General features: G+C 41.7%; 1 protein-coding gene and 2 long non-coding RNA genes across 9 annotated transcripts in view; 2 read left to right on the top strand and 1 right to left on the bottom strand.

Moving 5' to 3' along the window:
* Nucleotides 1-992: 992 nt before the first annotated feature.
* Nucleotides 993-20751, bottom strand: part of FOXP1 (forkhead box P1) — a 512105-nt gene continuing 492346 nt past the window's right edge. For 6 of the 7 annotated variants that reach the window (XM_040492170.1, XM_040492172.1, XM_040492171.1 and 3 more), the window contains 4 exons: nt 18007-18128; nt 16279-16348; nt 11732-11898; nt 993-6107 (listed from right to left, as the gene is read on the bottom strand). In XM_040492170.1, the coding sequence (XP_040348104.1) occupies nt 5963-6107; nt 11732-11898; nt 16279-16348; nt 18007-18128 (504 nt within the window). In that variant the 3' untranslated portion in view covers nt 993-5962. Of the gene's footprint in view, nt 6108-11731; nt 11899-16278; nt 16349-17459; nt 17630-18006; nt 18129-20751 lie in introns of all 7 variants that reach the window. The other variant, XM_040492176.1, reaches the window with a different exon arrangement.
* Nucleotides 7654-11437, top strand: LOC121041386 (uncharacterized). The gene is made up of 3 exons (XR_005795712.1): nt 7654-7865; nt 9224-9314; nt 11376-11437. It is a non-coding gene; the product is annotated as an uncharacterized LOC121041386 (long non-coding RNA).
* On the top strand, nt 13250-19649 carry LOC121041387 (uncharacterized). Its single transcript, XR_005795713.1, has 2 exons — nt 13250-13636; nt 19170-19649. It is a non-coding gene; the product is annotated as an uncharacterized LOC121041387 (long non-coding RNA).

Below are 20751 nucleotides of genomic sequence, written 5' to 3'. Positions count from 1 at the left end.
CTCTGAGCAACAAGCCTTAAATGAGTGAGCAAAGGAGCACGTTCCTGCTTCAGAAGAATTCCAGAAATACAACTAAAAAGGGACTGTGCATACAGCCTTCACTAACGCATGGTCATACTTGGTTTGGGTCCTTCACCTTATTCAAATATGTGTACATATTTAATTTTACCAACTGCATATGCTGTAAGCAGTATTTATGTGTAAGCCTGGCATTTAAAGGAATTTCAATTAACCCTAATATTCTATTCTTAGCAGCTAGATGAGAATTAAGGGTTCAAATGTTTTATTAATTATCAGACTAGAGGGCTTCTAGACTGTAGCATAACTGTTAATGAAAAGAGGACACTACTTTGCAACTTAATAGCAAAACCTATATTAAAAAAATTTTTTTCCCCCTAAGACGGGCTTTTCAAAACAATGCTCGGAAGGCACGTTTACGTGTTCCTCACCGGCAGCCGGTGTTTGGCCGAACAGCAGCTTGGTTAATTTTCAAGTCCTCTTTTGGCTTGTGCTACGCTCTGAATTACATCCAGAAGGGTTTTATGTTACTACGGTTTGGCCACTTCAAGTGCTGTTTTCAATATACCAATTTAATTTTTACTGAAAGATGATGCCCCTTCTCATCGATCCTTACAATACACACGACATAATAATTTAAAAGACAAATAGCAGGTTTTTTGCTTTTTTGTTTTTATCAAGGTATGCGGTGACACAAATCTTGAAATCAAGATGGTATTTCTGGAATATTTAGTTCCTCGTGCTTCACTGTTTGCTGTAGTGGATGTGGTTATCTCGCATACTTTTGATAGAATATTTTTATAAAATCATTTGTTCTAATCTAAGCATTTATCATTATATGCAAAAAGATTTCTTGATGAGAATATTATAGACGGTGCATGTTTTTGACATTAGCATTTTATTTGGATGACTAATCTTGCAGATGTGAAATTTTAATGAATTATTCATGAAATTGCTTTCCTGTGAAATTTTAGTTTGCTCTTAATGCTAGTTATTAAACATTTTGTGGGTTTTTTTTTTTTCTGGATAAAATTTGATGAAGAAAAAGAAGGGTGCACTTCCTTGGGAGAAAAGGTAGCTTCTATAGCTTTTGGTTTTTTTCCAGTTCTCTAAGTGGAAACTCGGGACTTTGAAACCGTGAGGATGAGAGCTTCAGCCCTCTGTGATGATGAAAGCTTTTAGTTAAGATTGATTTTAATTCTGTGTTGCAAGCAGCTGGTGATAAACCTAAGGCAGATGCCTAACATACAGTATCAGCAGGTCAGAAGGGGAAAGAAACTTAGGCTGTGGCGACTTTTTACTACCAGTGTGAACAAACAGCATTTTTATTGCATTTGAGAATGCGATAATGTCAGTCATGAGTACTGACTACACAACATTTTTTTTTTTTTTTATTGTCTGTATCCACAGACACGGAATGATGGAATTACAGTTGATGTCAAGGAATGAGTTTCTTTTATGCCTTATCAAAACAAAACAAAACAGAAAAAAAAAAAAATTCTTGTTACTGGCAGCACATATCCACGAAGCACCGTGCTCATAGTCCGGACTAGACCATCTTCATCAAGGCTTCTGGGTAGCAGAGATCGTGGGAACTACACCGGCCCCATAAAATGCCTTTAGAATTTTAAGTCTCATTCTCAGGATAAAAAAGCGAAACCGACATTCAAAAACATCCAAAATATCAAGAGGGTATATATACCATTAACCAACAGGTACCCAAAAGATTCAAAATCCTTACAAGCATGTTCTTCTTTGTACCCTTGGAAACGGAGCTCAGCGGGAATGTGGAAAGGAGAGGAGATATTTTTTTAACTTTTTTTTCCCCCCCACAATAAAATAGCTAGTGATTTACATCAATCAGATTTTGGGTTAAGAATCCAAGGTATTCTTTCCTAGGTCTGACGGAATGCTGGCTGTAATGTTAGCGCTGTCCGAGGGTGGCAAGGTTGGCGGTCACTCTTCGTGGACAGAAGCCTTGATATTTCATTTCACTGCTGGTTTTCAACGCGGGCAGCGTCACTTGTCTTACAAGGACAGACTCTAGGGACAAGTAGGATGGATTCTCATTCCTGACAGTGCATTTGCCCGATACAAGGGACTGTCTCCCTAATGTACGCTTTTCTTTGGAGAAAAAAAAAAAAAAGAAAAGGAAAAGTAACAAATTGTCTTTACATCTTGGCACCTTGTAAAGTTTTTTTTTTTTTTTTTATACAAAAAAGTTCAATAGCTTTGACAACTCCCCATTATTAATCACTACTTCACTGATAAACTTTGAAAGTGTGACCCTGGAATTTCATCATGCAAAATATTTACTGCAGCAGGAGAAAACATTTTTTTAAACAGCATTTTTTTTTTTCTCTTTTCAAATGTATGAACTTGTTTAAGATAGCCAGGAAGGCAGTGGTGGGATAAACACAAGGGATAGGAATGTATCAAAAAACAGATTAACACACACGCGCACGCACACACACACGAATCTGTACAAAATGCTCTGATGAGAACAGAAAAAAAAAAATCTGTCAACTATGTTACAATTTAAAAGGAAAAAAAAAAAAAGGTTAGGGAATTTCTCCCTCCCACATGTCAGGAAATGTCATCCAATATTCTTAAAGCAAGGATAACTAAATAAAATACATGTGCAGCAAATTCTGCAATTCCATTACATACAGTAGTTTTTTCCCAAAGCTATTTTTTTTTTTTTTTTAGTATCGTTAATATAAAGCAGTTGCACAAAAAGCAAAGGTGTTTTGACAAACAGGTGTATGCATTTATTCCTTTTTAGGAACAATATCTAAAAAAAGAACCGCCCTCTGCCCTCCCCCAAAAAAGACAAAGATTCACACAAGACACATTGGAATATATGTACAACATAATAAACCCCATCCTAAAGAAGCGACTGGAATAACCCCCCCCCCCCAAGGGATACAGAATCAGAATTGTAAAAATCATAGTGAAGTTTGCTTGCTGTAAAGCCTGAGAATTTTTTTTTTCAATTGGTTCTTCTGCAGGGTTGGGAGACCTGCAAAGATATGTAAAATCTAATTTTTCTTTTTTTTTTTTTTTTTTTGCTACAGTCTTTAGACTAAGCATGCAAGACATACGACTAAGTGCAACTGAGTGAAATGTATTTTTTTTTTATTTTCATCATTCCCTAAAGGTTTGAACTGAGGTATGCGTACTAACAGTTTCTCATGCTGTTATCTTTACTCATGTCTAGCTACACATGCTGAGAATGAACTAATCTACCAGATTTTTATCCTCTTTTGAATACCAAACGAACCAGCAACCACTCAGTTTAGAAGCACAGGGCCCCCTTCCCATGACCCTGTCTGGCTACTGCCTGCACATCATGAAGCTGCCTGGAAAAGTTAAAAAAAAAAAAAAAAGTCTCGAGTGACCACAGACTGCCCTTTATACAGAAAGCACAGTGAAGCTTCAAAAGAAATGGCCAAAGAAGTTTTTGTACCAAGCTCATGAGTGGACGGGAGTGTTACTTTTTTTTTTTTTTTTCTTTCAATGGCAAATGCTGACCAAAGCCTAATTAGAAAAAAAGGAAGGAAAAAGGAAAACATTTAAAAAAAAAAAAAAAAAAAACCAACAAAAAACCGGAAGATATATGCCAAGACAAAGCATACTTCATGCAGTGATCCTAGCACGGTCCTTAAAACCAAAGTGGCATACCTCTTTCTGTAAAAAGAAAAACAAAAATGTATTCTAGAAATGTGCCTGTGATTTAGTTCCAACGTAGAAGCTTTTGTTTTCTTTACATTTTTTCGTAACTGTCTCCTTTACTGGTTACCCCTAATCTTCAGTGGCATCCATTCAGGTTTTTGAGATGGGACTCCCTTCCTTCTTTCGCTCCTGTAACACTGTGCCCCATTTTCACCTTCAGCAGCCCCATAATCTCTCTTTAGGAATTTTGGTCTCTGTCGAGGTACAGAAGAAGAAAAAAAAAAATAACAAAAATAACAACTTTGGTTCCATTACCTACTTGGTCTTCTAAATTTATTCTATGAAGAAGGAGCAGTTCTCTTTCTCAGGTTAGCAATAGCCTATAACTCATCAATTGCCTCTAAAATTCTTTCGCCTCCTTTGATCAACAATAAGAGGATATTTGGCTTCATCAGATAAAGCATAAAACAGAGAACATAATTTACCTTTGTGTAATATCTTTGGTAATTTTAGAAAAAAAGGTACAAAGAATATAAATTAAGCTCCAAAAGGCTCTCAAACTAAAACAAAAGCTACGGTCCTAGATAAATAAATGAGTGACAGGAAAGTGGGTGCAGAGTGGAAGCACTGAGGGGTTCCTAAGGACTGAGGTTGTACTGACCGATGGCCGTCACGTTCGGCATATGCCACGTTTCTTTCTCCAAACGCTCAGGAGCGCCATGCACCCCCCGTCTCCTCGATGTCTTCTACTGTTAGTTTTGGATACTGCCTTGGTGGGATAATATTGCATAACAAACTCAACTGCAGTACCGAATTTGCACATTTGAAATTAACACTTTAGCATTTGCTGAACTCAGTCCTCATTAACTTCCATCACAAATTCAATCTGAAATCTAATTTGCATTCAAACAGATTAATGCCACCAAGCAGGTCTGGACTGATGTTTAAATTCAGCGCCGCCAACCACTTTTCAGCAGAGTTGCTCAGGGAAGCCAGCTTTTTGGCCATTTTGCAAACAAAGCAACCCAGCCTGGTTTTAACATCAGAGAGCTTGTGGCCCATGGCAACTTGGTTACCCGAGGGAGAGCCTTCCACAGCCACACTGTCCATCTAGCAGGAGAATCTGGGGGGGGGCGGGGGGGGGAGTGCTGCCTATGTGTCCTTGTGCTCGCAGAATGCTGTGGCATTTACTGACGATGATGGTAGCTGCAAAAAACAAAACAAAAAAAAGAAACTGAAACCACCCCCTTCCCACCTCCAATACTGCTTCGTGGAATGAATCTGCATTGTTCCTAGGGTATCTCTCTCTCTTTTTTTTTTTTTCTGTCATTCATTCTCTTTCTGGCAGGACTTCAGGTCTGTGTGAGAGGACCTTCATGTGTAGAGAGTGCAGCATTTGGGACCTTTTTTGAAAAAGACCAAAACGGAATGTTTTCTGACTTTAGAAAAAACGTGGTGATGTCTGAAGGAAAATGGAATGAGTGACAGAAAACTACAAACGAGAAATGACATTCAGCTTTGTATAATAAAAACACCTATTAACATTCATCACAAGGTACAGAAAACTTTAAGCCTCCAGGAGGCCGTGGGCCCAAATGGAGGCCTGAGGTCAGAACTTAAAATGGTATAGTAGAAGCAAAAAAAAAAAAAAAAAAAAAAAAAAAAAAAAAAAAAAAAAAAGCAATACATTAAAAAGTTTGGGATAATTACTTTTTTAACCCCCTCCCCCCAATACACACACAAAGGCCTTCCCCATCCCAACTGGAAGCAAAACAAAAACGAAAAAAAAAAAAAAAAGGGAGTAAAGGCAGTGATAATCAACATGCAGTACTGTGCAAATAGGTCGTCCATTGGAATCCTTAAATTCTGGGCAGAGGCTTGGTCTGCAGCTTAGACGCACATGCTCAGTTGGGTGTCCTCGGTGTCCCACGTCGGCAGGACGGCAGTTCAAAGTCTGCTGCTAAAAGTGAATCAGTTTAGCAAATTTACAACACTGATGTTGACTGTTAGGAGAGGAAAATCCCAAGTACCAAACAAGTCCATCCAATGCACAGAGTACAAATTCCTTTTTTCAACAAAAAGTAGAAAAATCAAAAATACTCCCAAATGGGATTCTTGATGGCACTCAGAGTTAACACGTTTCAGAGTTGTCCGAATGGAGTGAAAATCCTCCAGACTGTACAACAAATGGAGAACAATTTCACTGCTGACTTTTGACGTGTTTTTCCCCCCCAATCTTCGTTCTTGGGGTTGGCCTGCCCAGAGACGCTCACTCCATGTCCTCATTTACGGGTTCGTCTTCGTAATCTCGGTCGTGGTCAAAATCTGGACTGTGGTTGGCTGTTGTCACTAAGGATAGAGGCCCTTCAGCTTCCTCTGGGTCGAGGGGCTCTTCTTTGACGTGCACAGGATGCCTGGAAGGAAGGAAAACAGGTTCACTTCACGGAAGGCCCTTCCCGACCAGGGCAAGTTGGGGGTGGGGGCAGCAAAAGCCTCCCTAGATGGAGGACTGGGTGGTGGCCATTTAAATTCAAACGAATGAAAACTTCATGCCATTTAAAATTGCGTTTCTCAGTGCCACATTCCAAGTGCTCAAGGGCCCCGTGTGGCCCGTGGCTACCATACTGGATGGCAGAGAGAGAAACACTTCCATCAGGGCAGAAGGTTCCTGTGGGGCAGTGCTGTTCTACAGTCCCTGGCCAGAGCAGCCTCTCCCGCAGGGGTGCGTTTCACACTTTAAAGCGCACTCAGATCACCTTGCGCTCCTGTTAAAGTGCCGCGTGTGTCTCAGCAGGGGTGGCATGGGGCCTGAGACTCTGCATGTCTGACAAGCTCCCACGCCATGCTGCTGGTCCGAGGAGGACCATACTCCGAGTACCAGATAACAGGCCCCGCAGGGGCATCCTGGGTGGAAGAATACAAATCTTGGAAGAATTACGTGAAATAAGAATCTGCACTACAATGGTGTTTTGTGGGGACCACAGAGTGCGGGAGGCTGGGCTAATCATGGCTTGCTGTGTGTTCTGCTTTGCTAGTTAACATGCAGAACCTGTGAAAGAAGTCTCCAGAGACCGACCCCAAGCGAGGTTCTATCATTAATCAACTTCAAGCAAACACAGCAAAGAGACACCATGATACATGCTTGAAACTCCAAATTAATGCATATTTTTACAAACTGTCAATAAGGCGAGAAAAGCCCTGCCAGGAAACACAAATGGAGAGGAAAAGGCTCGCCCAACACAACAATATGATAAGAAAGCAGAGCCCCAATCAGAATAATAACGCTGTCAGCTGTAAACAAGGCAAAACAAGAGGCCCGGCTGGTAGCGGCCACCGGGACGCCGTAGCCTGTGACGAGATCTGCCAACTTTCTCATTATGGACCCGCACAGGGTTCACCTGAAGGGGACTGCGGGGGATCACGCGAAACCACGGGGCTAACAATTGAGAAATGTTGTTCGTAAATCATATTTACAACCGATCCTTTGCAAATACAAATTACTTTCTGTTGCAAGCCTTTTGATATGTAAAAGAACCATTCAAGTTAAAATGGTCCCATCGCTGGGACAAGCTGCAGAAGGGAGGATTTTTTAATTGACATTATCAAGTATTAGTAATAAGAGGTGGTACTGGGGATGGCCGACTTCCTAAATAATTGATGTACGCAAACCCCAAAGGCCACTCGAACCATTTAAAAACAAACAGGAGTGCTTTGGACTGCCCTTGATGATGTGAACCTTCAGAAAACCAACTGACTCTAAAATTAGCACAGCCTAGAGAGGGTTTGGGGGTAGATGTCAGGGTAAATAGCTTTTAAAAAAATGGTGCCCATGTTCTTCAAAATGATTTGCAAAACGAAATTTATCGAAGTTGTAATACAGCCCATTTGACGGGTCGTGCTCCGTCTGGTTTTAGTTTCTTTAATGGTCCTACTTATTTGTGTTTGTACAGTGAGGCCGAGGAATGGCTGTGTAATTGAAGAGCCCCCGTGAAAAGTGAAGATGGGGTTCACAGATCAGTAGGAACTTCAATAAGGAAATGGCAGAGCATTGAAACCTCCCAGGATACCTTTGAAGCCAGCCCTCGGAGGAAACCCTCTATTCTTCTGGGAAGAAATTAGGTGCAGTGACGATGACCCCTTTAGAAAACAATCACCCAAAATCCCAAATTAAGGTAGGTTTTTTGTTTTTGCCTATTCTCTCCCATGGGGGTAATATTTTTACATACTGCATGCATAATGGAAATAAGATGATTTTGCTAGCTTTTTCAGTTGTAATTTTTATGGCTGTATGAGATCCCTTGTGCGGACCCATCAGTCCCTTAATACTGGGTGTTTCGTGACGGTCTTTTTTTTTTTCTCCTTTCTTCTGCTCTTTGAATAATAGAGTAACCACTTTTATCCATTAATCTTCCTATTTCTGCTGATTTACCTCCTCAGGATAAATTTCTAAGAATGAAATTCTGGGAGCAAAGGCCAAAAACATCTTTATGGTTCTTATGATTTATTATAGTATTAATTTCCAAAGGGGCTGTATCAATTTAGATTCAACTTCATCAGCTCCGAGCATGACTTTTATTTTTATTTAAAGAAAAAAAAATTTTTTTGTTAATGTTTGTTTATTTTTGAGAAAAAGAGCATGAGCGTGGGAGGGGCAGAGAGAGAGGGAGACACAGAATCCGAAGCAGGCTCCAGGCTCTAGGCTCTGAGCAGTCAGCAAAGAGCCCTTTGCGGGGCTTTAACCCACAAACTGCGAAGGTCATGACCTGAGCTGGAGTCGGATGTTCAACTGACTGGGCCACCCAGATGCCCCCCCCAAGCGTTACTTTAAAATATTTTGTTGCTTAGCAAGTGTAAGGTAAGCGCAGGTTACTTTAAATTGCGCTCCCTGGATCACTGACAGTGGTGAACGTTTCTTCATATTTCAGTATCCTATTTTCACTATTCAATAGCAGTGTTACTTCACAAATTACCCCCTCTTCTCCACTGATTCACGTTTGGCAAGAAATGTATCTGTGTGTTACCAAGTCCTGTATTGAAGTTCACTGTAGTATCCTGGATCATCGTTTTCGCACTTTTCCTTCTTTTATGCTTAACTATTCATCTATTCAGGTTTATAAACCTGAATTTGAGTTTGGGAGGGGGTGGGAAGACTGAGAAATAGAATATTCTTGAGGAAGTTCTTGCCTTGTAATTTTTGACTCTGACGACTGTTTCGCTAGGCACAAAAACAAACCAGATACAGTGTAAGTCTCCCCAAACACAGGTCACGTTAGAGAATATTTTGTTTTCCCCTGAAAATTGCAGCTGAAGTCAAGCATGATTATTGACCAACCCCAAGACACAGGTTAAGACCCTATCGTGCATGCTGGCTTGCCCCAGTGCCTAACGCGGAGCCCGTCCCCGACGAGATGCTAGCTCACTGACGAGATCTGTGTGACAGCCTTGACAACACAACTGAGTTAGATATTAAGGCTCCTTAAAGCTCCAGAGAAATGCAATCCAGCCTCACAACATTTCTTCGTACCAGCAGATCCCCCCCGAGTGTGGCAAATGCAGTCACACGGGCATATGGCGCTTCAGAGAATCCAAGAGAATGGATTTCCAAGCAAGATACATTTCAGGTGAGATGCAAACTATTTAAGATACTATTCTTCACATACAAGTGCGTGTCTCCTGGAAATCGGAACTGCACGGGTGCGCCATCTTGCACGTCACCCCGCTGCCCCACCTTTCTCTCCATCTCCTACTTGCCAAACAGTTCCCGATGGAAAGAAACTGTGTGCAAAACCACACACTTCCCTTCTTACATCTGAGTAATTCCTTTGTTTAGCCACTCTGGGAACATGACAGTTTTTAACTAAAGCTGACTGGTGTTTAGAGGCATTGTGTTCTGAGGGTGTGTGCACAGCATGGAGTATTTTGCTTTGTAGCTCCGTTGGTTCCTATCGGGATAAAAGTGTAATGCCCCAGAGCCATAATTATGGGAGTACTTTCTAGTGTTTCAAAGGGGAAACAAAATGGGGTAGTAGTGGCGTGTCACGGGAAGGCTAAGAACGGGGAGCTCGGTTTCAACACTAGATCGAAGCTTGGGCTGCCGGTCCTAACAAGGTTCTTTAAGCCACGCTATAAAGTTTACAGCTTGATTTATTCCAACAGACTAGAACAGTTAAGAAGCCATTTGCATCATAGCCGGGTAATGCATACTGCACAAGAAGGAAAACTGTGTCATTACAGAAGTCGCTTAATGGAAACAGAGGGTCAAAAAGAGTAACATTCTGTGACACTGGGAGCGGGCACAAGGGCGATGCTGTTAACACACAATTATATTTAGCAAAGAGCGCAAACCGGGGAGATGTGAGCAACGGCGTGCGTCATGACATCTGTACACAGGGTTTCCTTAAACACAGCAGAAAACAACGGAAACCTTCATTTCGTTAAAAATTAAGCCGCTTGTGATAGATGGTTTCTGGTAATGCTGGGGTTCATTCAAAGTTAGGAACTTGGGAGGGGCTTTATCTCGTACAGTAAAATTAGCCTCATTCTCCACTGTTGCCCGAGGCTCTGATCCAAATATCTTTCTCTCTTCAGTAATCCTTTGCACTACGTTAACAGGAATGTATATCCACCAGCCCTTTGGAGTGCAGATAGATTGTGAGGAATAGTCTCTCTTCCAACCAGTAACTTCGGATATATTTGCTTTAATGAGTATTGCTTGAAGCGGCTTATATACCAATTTATGTTTGCTCTGAACTTCCTTAATATCTGAGTAAACACTCCTGTCAGGACAATGATTTAAAAACGAACACGAGTGTGATAACAATAAAGTCGGGAGCACCAGATTGCTTGAGAAGAGGTGATGTGTGGCAGAATCAGTGTGAAAGACAAACGCATTCTTGAAGTGTTGTGTACTAAATGGGAAGAGATGGTTCCTGTAAATTAAAAACGATTATTTCCATCTTTAAAGGTCCTTTTCAAAGCTCTTTGGGCATGACATTCAAATGCTAAGTAATCAAATTTCAGATTCCCCTCGAACCTACCCATTTCCCTGGCAGACAGCCTTTTTTCTTTTTCTTTTTTTTCCCTGCTGTCATTAGATGCCAATTCATTCTGTTGCTAATCGCTCCAGGTCATACTATCACTCAAATTACCTTAAAATAAGATGTGGGTCAAGGAATTCACAAACAGGGTGTAGACAAGGGGCCGATTCCAGGAGCTGGCAGTCCTGGAAAGGCTGGATTGGTTTGTCCCTTTAAAGGGGGCAACGCTTTAGCAGATGTTTGGTAAGAGATAGAGACGGCCCCTCCCTGGCATCCCCCGCAAATCCAATCACTTGGAAAAACGTGGTGTCTCTTCTCTTTGCAGCCTTCCCGAGCGGAGAGGGAGCTCTTCCTCCTCGGGAGGCATCGGAGCCTCTCGGGAGGTCTGCCCAGTCCCTGTGCTGTTCACATTCAGCATGGACAACCATCGCCCATCACTTGATTCAGTTATACGGTGCTCATTATACTGCCGTCTGCTGCTATAATGCTCCTATTAATTTTCCTTTTGATATTTTAAAGCAATCTATAAATCAGGCCGCCTTTCATTTGTGCCGTCGTTAATGCTTGGTCATCAGGCTTGAGCGTGGTGTTGGCGGTCCGGACTATCACAACCAAGTAAACAAGCACTCTTTCTCCCCCTGCCAGGTTCGGCACACCGGCAAGTTGAACAAACTCACAGAGACGCATACTGATTTTAGGAGGAAAAGGTAATGTGGCTTCAATAATGGCCTGAGATGCCAGGCAGAGGGAAAAAAAAGCAAATGAGTCACCCATTTTATTGCCGTGTGCACTTGTAGGGCTGCATGAAGCTGATTGCTTTTATGGGAACGTTAGCATAAATGGTCCTTTTATGTGCTAACCGAGCTAAACATTTCCAGAAGCACCAACTTCTACCTCGGTTCTAGGAAAGCAGAAATTACAGAAAGGGTCTAAAAAGCAGCTCGAGAAGAGTTCGTGTGCACATCGCATGCGGAGACCTTCCGGGCGTGGACAGTACTCACACAGCTTGCAGAGGGGATCTGCCCGGACTGCTGTCACTCTCGTTGCTGTTGGTATGCTCCATTGCCCCGTTCAGCTCTTCCCGTATGGCGCTGGCTAAGTTGCCCAGAGTGGGGTTTCCCATGGAAGCGGTAGTGTATAGAGGTATACTATTCTCAGCCATCGAAGCCTGTTAGCAACCGAGAGAAAATGTATGAGGACGCAGAATATGCACAGACAGGGAAGCTGTTAATTAGGGGCGTATTCAAGGATCTTCCGGGTACGTTCATCGTGTGGCCGGCAAATGCAAGTTTCGAACAGGTGTAAAAGGATTCTGCTTTAACATTAAGACTTGTGACACATGTCCCAAGCTTGGTTTCCAAGAGCTAGCTGGGACCAAACCGCTCAAGGGGAGGGAAGGCTCAATGTAGCCCTGCTGGGTAGAGTCACACGGTTTCGACAAGGCTATCTAAAATGAGCTTTCTGTCTGATGCCTTCCTTCAAGAGGGACTGAATATTTCCAGATCACAGGGAAATATAATGGAATTTTCATTTCTTTATCCACTTTGATGACTCCAGTATTGGATATTAAAGATTTGATCCAATTATTATGGCCGCACAGCTCAAACTTATGAGAACTTCCATAAACATGTACCTCTTAGATCCTAGAGAAAAGGGAGAGATTATAGAATTGGAATCAATTTTTATCCCCCCTGCCCGCATCATTTCTGTTTTAATAATTTTTGAATCTGTTTAGTGTAGTCTGCGTGGTGTTACCTTCGACCAGTTATCTCAATGTTTCAGACTCAGACCGGTCACCTGGAATTTTAGGACTAAAGAAAAAAAGATACCTGTCACTCCAAATGAGTGTCAGCCAAAAAAAAAAAAAAAAAAAAAAAGTGTGGAATTGGAGAAAATAAGAAATCCCGAAGTCTGGTGGGGGGATGCTGTTCACTTGCTATCCTCCTGCATTTGACAAAAATGACCACCCAGTCTAAAATGCAGCCAACAGTTACAGATGACCCTGGACTGAAGTATCCATATTGTTTCCTTGGGTAGCGATTATGACCCAGTAACTTTTCATTTCATTAAAGAGGGCAGACTTTCAAAAACTGGCAGTGTAATTAGACCAAGATCGATCAAAACTGTCCTCTTACAGACTACAGTATGCCTGGTTTTCCATCCTAATGAGGAAAAAGTACAATCACAAGACAATCTGGCACGGTGACTTCAATTGGCCAGTGATACAAGAGGCCAAAGTATTCTAGAAATCCTGGCTCTAGAGAGAGAGCCAAAAAATGAAGACAGAACGGGTGCAGAGCTGGGCTGCAGGGAATGTGCCTGTTATGACAATTGCAGCCTCCCTCACTGTCCAAACTGCAAAGCCAGGAATGCCTTCCTAGATACAAGCCCCTGTGATGGGTCTTCACTTAATAGGGCGCTATTTCAAAGCCAAGCCCTCTTGCTGCAAGCCCACAGCTTTCCCTTCTCTCCCCTTCTGTATTTACGTAACTGCCTTCTTTTAAAAAGGGGGGGGGGGGGGGAACCTGTTTTTATTTCCAAATGTGGTGAACTTATTTTGATGAACAGCGAATCTGAACATTCTCTGCTCTCCTACAGTTTGTTAAATAATTTGCATCAAGTACTTTTTTCAACAGAGCTCTGGTAATGGCAATAAAGCATTTTTTTTTTTTTTTTTTTTTTTTGGAAAAAAAAAAAAAAAAAACATTTGCCAGGTTTTTTTTTTTTTTTTTTTCTTTCAAACTGCAGCTGGACAAGCATCTTAACTGCCTTTATTTGAGACAATGCAGTGGTCATGCCTCTCTTAATCATGGAAGTTCCGCAGGAACCATCAGCTCTCACAAGAGCATTTCACTATTACACAGTCAGAACCTGGTGCAACAGCTTCTCAAGTCAAAAACTGAGAGGTAAAGGCAAAACTGCAATGTTTGTAAGAATGTGTTCTGTGGGAGAAGCTGGTCACCCCATGGACAGAGCAACCTTCTTAAGATGATCTGCTCTCCTTGGCTCTCAAAGTGTTCTAGGTGAAGGTCATTAAAATATGGGCTGGGGCCCAAGAGCCACAGCGGTGAAAGGCATCCAAAAGGCAGGCACTTGTACTGATCCCTTGGTTGTGAGACAAAAAAGATGTAAGTGAAGAAAACCAGCATTAATAACCTTTACGGTAATGATCAAGTGGGCAGCAAAGAGAAGCTGGTGCCTGATATGCAGAGCTTCTTGTACATTGACTGAGTGATCAAACCCCCCCCCCCCCCAGTTAGAAACATTTTCCACCAACTGCTTATGTGTTACAAACTGGTTGTTTTTTGTAGCTGATGCCTCAGTGGAAGCAGGTGGGTTACAATTTTTATAATGGACTTAATCATATAATGGTCCTGTGTACTGTATGTGGTTTCATATCAAACACCTCTGCCAAAAAAAAAAAAAAACACACACACACACACAAAACAGAATTCAGGTGCTCAAGTAATGGGGCAGAAGTCTGTAGGTACCACTGCTCCTGGAACATGAACCATGCTAAGATCCTCGGGGGAAAGGCAGTCTATAAATAAGAAGCTTTACGGTTACCCTTAGTTACTTCACTTTTTCAGAGCATAATGCAATCTGTCTCACGTCCAATGTTTTATTTCTGTAGTGGATTCTGCTGTCCTATTTTATATATTGTATATCATGCATTATGTTGCTCTAGTAATCTTTTTAAGATGTTGTTCCACTATTATTTTTACTTGTCTTGAAAAATGTAAATGGGCAATCATGGGCAGGAAAGGCTGCTGGTAGAATCCTGATTCAATTTGCCCAGCAGAAAGTGACCTGAGACTGTCTACTGACCATGGATCCAAACTCCTAGAGCAGAGGAAAAAAAGATCCATTCGGCAAATCGTGAATTTTTATCAGTGTATTCACCTCACCTCATTATGCAAACAAAGTGTTCTTGGAAAAGTGCAGGACAGTTTGGGGCTACCGCTGGAAGTAGAGAAAGGGTAGAGAGGATGCCAAAAACCAATGTTTTGGAGATGAAACGTGAACAGGTCTGTCATGATAAGGCATACTAATTCAAATTACTCACATAGTTAAGAGAATCCAGAGGATCACTGCGTTTTTTTTTTTTTCTTTCCTTTCCGCCTCATGAATGTAAAATGTGCTTGTAATCTTAATACTCTCCCAGATAGAGCAGCCTTTAAATTCACACTTCACAAGGCTCCAGGGAAAATAAGTTCCTAATGAATGGTATTTACAGTGGCGGCATCTAAGCGTGCGCTCATTTGCTTTTCTAAAGTTACTGTGTAAACTACAAGTAATTAACAGAAACTCAGAAAGTAGTTCCTCCTAGTAAAGTTGGTTCGGGCTAAAAATAAATAAATATAATTACTGAAAAGCTAAGTTCAGTGAATTTGCCCCTGAAAGGAAACCGCGTTAATGGTGTATCATCTAATGCCGGGAGCTGTGAGCCTGTCCTGATTACGGAGGTTGCAGGTTAGGAGCTCAGTCAACATTTGTGCAGTGAGTAGTGACAACGGGGTGTCTGTCCTGGTCTCCTCTGCACTGCACTCTGTTCGTGTAACGTCAAGTATCTCAACAATTTTTCATTCTCTCCCCTTCTCCCTCAAGGAGCCCTTTTCACACTCTCGTTCTCAGCAAATGGTTGCATCTGTGTATTACGGCCTTCTGGGGGGGCACAACACATCGGGGTGATAAAGCCCCACTGGATTATAGATGTCCAATCTATCTAGAGAAAATGTCTTGAAAGTTAGCAAGGCTCCCTTGGCGCGTCTTCTAGAACAGTCGAGGGAGGGTCAAACTCAACCTGGACCACGGAGAAACGCCAGAGAGAGAAGGCTGGGCAGCCTTGGCTACTCGTATCTGGGGGCGTGGGGGGGTAAACTCATTCCTGCCCAACGCCAGTGTCTTCATCCCCCGGTAATGCTGGTTATGTAATGAGTGCTTGGTGTGTCAGTAGGAAACAAACATTCCGTGTGCTTATTATGTAATGTTGAGCAATCTGCTGGAAACGTAAAGAGTTTTCCCCAACACCTCTCTAGTTCAAACAGAAACCGTGTACTTGTACCAAGTGAACCAAACCTGGATCTCTTCCCCTGCCCCCGCGATGGACTAAAGATGCGGAAATAGACTCGAGAAGAAGAAATAAAAAGCTCTGCTTTCTCTTTAAACCCGTGAACAATAGAAGGTCATGTGATCCAGTGGCCTATCATCCAGCACATTAATAGCTGTGCTAGAGTAATTACACTTGTGGTATTTTTGCCTCAAGTGAAATTCTGAAATAAGAGGATGGAAATTATGATACTGCTGATAAATATTAATAAGTGAACTTTTAATTTTTTTGCCACAATATTCAAAATGCTAAGCATCCTGCTAATGCTGAAACAGCCCAATGTGTTTGCCTCCAGGGAGTACGATGCTTTGTGCACTTAAGAAAAAAGTTTAAAGGAATTAAAATTTAATATCTAATTAGAGCGAGGCTAATATATTTTGAAATGAGTGGGGGAGACACGGGCCTCTGCCGCATATTCGGGACGACCATTAATCTTACCTGTAAAGCTGCATTGAGAGGTGTGCAGTAGGCGTGGCTGCTTTGCATGTTTTTAATAAGGGAAGGGTTACTGCATAAGAAAAAGATAAAAACTCAAAGTTAAACGCAATCCTCCCCTGAGTTCCTAGCTAAGTTTGATCTTAGGCTTGCTGGTATCCTGACTTCTAAATCAGAAATTTCCCCCATTAACAAAACCCAAGAAAAGGTAGGTCTTGTCCCCAGCCCCCTGGGCTTTCGTATGGGGCCGGTGTCTGTGAACACCTCTGGATTGGACCTCGCGCTTCCCGGACGGAACCTGGGTGCACGATTCTGGTTTAAGTTAGACCAGCCCCTCCGCTGGTGAATGTTTTTCTCACCAAATATGGACCGCTCTCTACCAAGTTTTAGTAGCTGCCATGAGTGCCAAAGAAAGGCAGAAGCTCTGGGGCGTCTGGCTAGGGGAGGCCAGTGAGCTGGGAGTTGGGGAGAAGAATCTTGACTCTCAATCCTCTCCATGACTTGAACTCCAGGTCGACCACAGGAGGAAGGGCATGACCTCCCTCCCAGGCACATTTAGTGCTAAGCGAAGATGGACAGAAGGACAGGGAAGGATTATTCCTAAGTAAGGACGGAGGCTGGGACGAAATCTTTCTTGATACGTCACGCCGAGAGGCCATTGGAAAAAAATCTCTAGCTGAGTATCAGGACACGCTGAAGGGAAAGCGTGGCTTCCAGTAGGAAGTCACCCAGATTTATGACTGGCCTTTAAAGCAAGTGTATTTGCTGTTATTGATTTCTAATGATTCATTTCACTTCAGTTACATTATTACACTGAATGAGCAAGTAACAAGAAATTTACCCAGTTAAAGACATATTTGAACTCTCAATAAAAGCTGCCTTTTTCTACTTGGAGGAATGACTTTCACGCCACAGTATTTGGGTTTAAAGGGTCCCCATAAGCTGCTGAATCAAAATACAACCAATATTTGTTTGCATTAAAGACGTCAAAAAAGCATTATTCAAGGCACTGGTGTTCCAAAGAGAAACAAGAGAAATACATGTACAAATCACACAATTTAGTTCCATTGCAGAAAGCCGTGGCACCGCTACTTGGTGAAATGCAAAACTACATGGGATGAGTCAACCATGCAAAGCCAAAGCAACAGCAGAAAAAAAAAACAAAAGCAAGTAAAGGCTCTTACTGTGCGACAAGCTCGTCAAAGTTTTCATCGGGGCAGTATTTGCGAGGACGGCCTCGTTGAATATGGCGGCCACGTTTAAACTCTTCATCATCAACTGTCCAAAAGGACCCAAACTCATCCTCTACTCTGATAAAGCACTTATGCAGTGAGAGGTTGGTGCGAATGGCACCCTGGGATAGGAGCAGCAGCAAAGGAGATGAAGTGGCAACAAAAGGAGACGGGGTTGGGGGGGCAGAACAGACATCCAATACAGGGAACAGGAAAAAGAAAATAAAATGCAATAAGCATAAGCCAATGGTTTGTGAGGGTTAATATGCATTGCCACCTAAAAGCTACTAGCGTGTGATGTAACAAAGACCGGCAAGCAGGGCGGGGGGACTGGTGGGTATACAAAACAGGAGGGATGAAATGCTTTTTTGCTTCCCTTAATTGAGACAACGTGGAACCAGTTCTTTGGTCTAACACCATCTAGCAGCCAAAAGCCTCTACTTTGCACTTGTTAGCACAATCCGAGCTAGGCTAAGAAGTTCAAACATGGTGGACGTACCCACTGATCTTTTGTGGCCTTCGTTTTTGGAATTCTACTTCATCCACTGTCCATACTGCCCCTTTAACGTTTTCTACTCGCACAAAACACTTGTGAAGACTAAGATTATGACGCACTGCATTCTGCAGCAAGTATAAAAGAGAGAACATTTACATTTTCTATAAGAAAAGACTCCAAAAACAGCAGTACATTCAGCCTCACAGTCCGCATTTGTAAAACCGTCCCCAAGACCTGTAGCTACCACCCCCGTGGACGACCTCCTTGTGGTGAAGGATGCCTTTTCCAAAAGGAGAAAGAAAAAAAAAAAAAAAAGAAAAAAAAATTACCACTTAATTATACTTTGGCATTTAAATTTAGTCTCTGGTAGTAGTGAACCAGAAGAAACAGTTAATATGCATATCAGCCCAAAATAGGTTTCACAGTAAAAATCTGAAAATATTGTTAATGTCACTTCAAAATAAAGAAACATGTAAAAGCATAAAACTGTCCCCTTTAAGCCCACTTGTCTCCCGTAAAAAAGGGTATTGGAAAAAGAAAATCGTGCAAGGTGATAATATTGTTGAATACGTTTCGTCCTGGTTCTTTTTTGTTCCGCAATATTTTGGCTTTAGTACCTTCTGTGGGTTTTGTCGGATTTATCTACATTGGATTTTGCCATTGAGAGCATTGCCTCATGGGGGTGACAGGATAAGGGAATGACATGAGCCCCAATGCATCAGTATCCATCATCAAACTATGTCTTACCTTCCCGAATATATACAAACTTGGCCCTTGCTAGGGGCAATTATCTTAATTAACAGAAAACGCCAGAGGAAGACTTGAGTCAAACTCTCAATGGCAAAAAGAGAATACTGCTGAAGCTGATGGTTCCTAAAGATACATATTTCTATATTCCCCCCACCGTGTTTCTTTCTTAAGGTTAAAAGTCACTTCTAAGAGCATTCTTAACTGAGACCCTTGACGTCTCAACTCCACCAGAAAGGAGGATCTCAACTCCACAGCTCATCTTCCCTTTGAAATGCACAACCCGTAATGGGGCCAGTAGGAAGCACAGCTTCATGTCTGTAACCTTCTTGGTTGAACTTAGTGACTGAGACTCAAAGTGAGACAAGAGGACATTGCAGAAAGACCCATGCCATTTACTCAAAACTTTCTTCCTACAGGGAAGAAGCGGGGTGACCACTGTGGCGTGAAGAGGGGACGCAGAAATCCCATCTCCCCTGCCTCGTAGTACCGCCACTCCCTTCCAATGATGCTGCCGTTGCTCAAACGTCCTGCATGCCGCCTCTGGTGCTACCCACGGTACTTCCTCTCCAAACAGACGGAGAAGTGTTTCAAGGCGTAGGTAATCACCACTGGTGACTCTGTGAGGGGTCCAACTAGATAGGATTTTTCTTTTTCGTTACGGCAGATTCAAAGATAAGGAGACAAGTTTTCTTTCACAGCTAAGTCATCAACTACTCAGAAGGGGAATCCACGGGATAAAGTCTCAGAGTTTTTGAGCAATGCCAGCATAATGGGGGGGAGGTTCAAAACATCCAGCTGATTATGGAAGGACACTTCCGGTTCTAATTGGTGGGATAGGTTTGTGTAACAACAAAACAAAAGAAAAATCGCTGAAATTTTATCTCATGTTATATGGGGAAAAAAAAAATCTGTCCTCTCAAGTATACTTGTTAATTGTAGTCTCCTCTTTTCAAGAAACTTTTTCTTTTTTATACCGTATTAAGGCACAGGAGAGGGATACTAAGGATCTCCTCCTACCTCCTAAAACAATAAAAATAAACCCAAGTTTTCTTTTTAAAAATCCCAGACAGATCATGTATACACATTGAAGACGTAATTGCGGGAAAAAAAAAATCAACATTTCCCCTCAACCTTATCATTGTCTAATATTTTAAAATAAGCATCGGAATGTTTAGCCCTGCAAAAGATCTAAAGAAACCACATCTGTCAGAAGGATTGCTATTGATCTGTCTCAAGCATATAGCCATGTATGATATAAACTCAAACTTAAGGTTTGTTTTCCAAGACTGTGCAGCTCTGCAAAAATATCCAGAAATCCAGTTTCCCAAAAAGACGAGTAAGCCCCTTTCAGTCACAATTTAAACTGGGCATTTCATCTTTTAAGATTACAATACAAATAAGATGAATCATTTGGTACTTTATCTAGGATTGTTCATAGTGATGGCACTTTTTCCTGCAGTTTGCAAAAATGAAAAAGTTAAAGCTGTAGATCTGAGCCTAAATTTCATATTCACAACTAGTAATTATTTTTAAATTTGATCATTTGCTATTTAAAAAAGGCAATTTGAAGAAAATGTCTGCTTCATGCTTATGCTTCCTGTATTTTGAAAGCATTCATAGCTAAAGATACTCTGGATTTTATCTCCTAAGGGAGGCTGAGGAAGAAAGGGTAAGATCTTGAACAGAGGTCTCCTTCAGCACCCAAGTGTTTTAATGGAATGAAAAAGGACACTTCAAGCCATAATAGATATGCAGGGCTGGGTAAGGTTGATAAATTAATTCTATGGTTATTTCATTTTCTTTTAAAGTGCTAACTTACCAAGAACGTAACAGAGGAAATGTGTTGTCTGCTTTTGTTTTTGTCCTATCTAAAATTTAAAAAGTAGCAAAGCGAATTTCCTTTGCACCCTAACATTAATCCCGATCATATTTATGAGGACGTACAGTATCCTAAGATATGTGCATTTTAAATGTTCCAAACTGTGGTGGAATGGGGGC

The sequence above is a fragment of the Herpailurus yagouaroundi genome, unplaced genomic scaffold (genome assembly GCF_014898765.1).
Source record: "Herpailurus yagouaroundi ecotype Mexico unplaced genomic scaffold, PumYag 183, whole genome shotgun sequence".
Classification (NCBI taxonomy): domain Eukaryota; kingdom Metazoa; phylum Chordata; class Mammalia; order Carnivora; family Felidae; genus Herpailurus; species Herpailurus yagouaroundi.
This window is presented reverse-complemented; position numbering and strand designations above follow the sequence as displayed.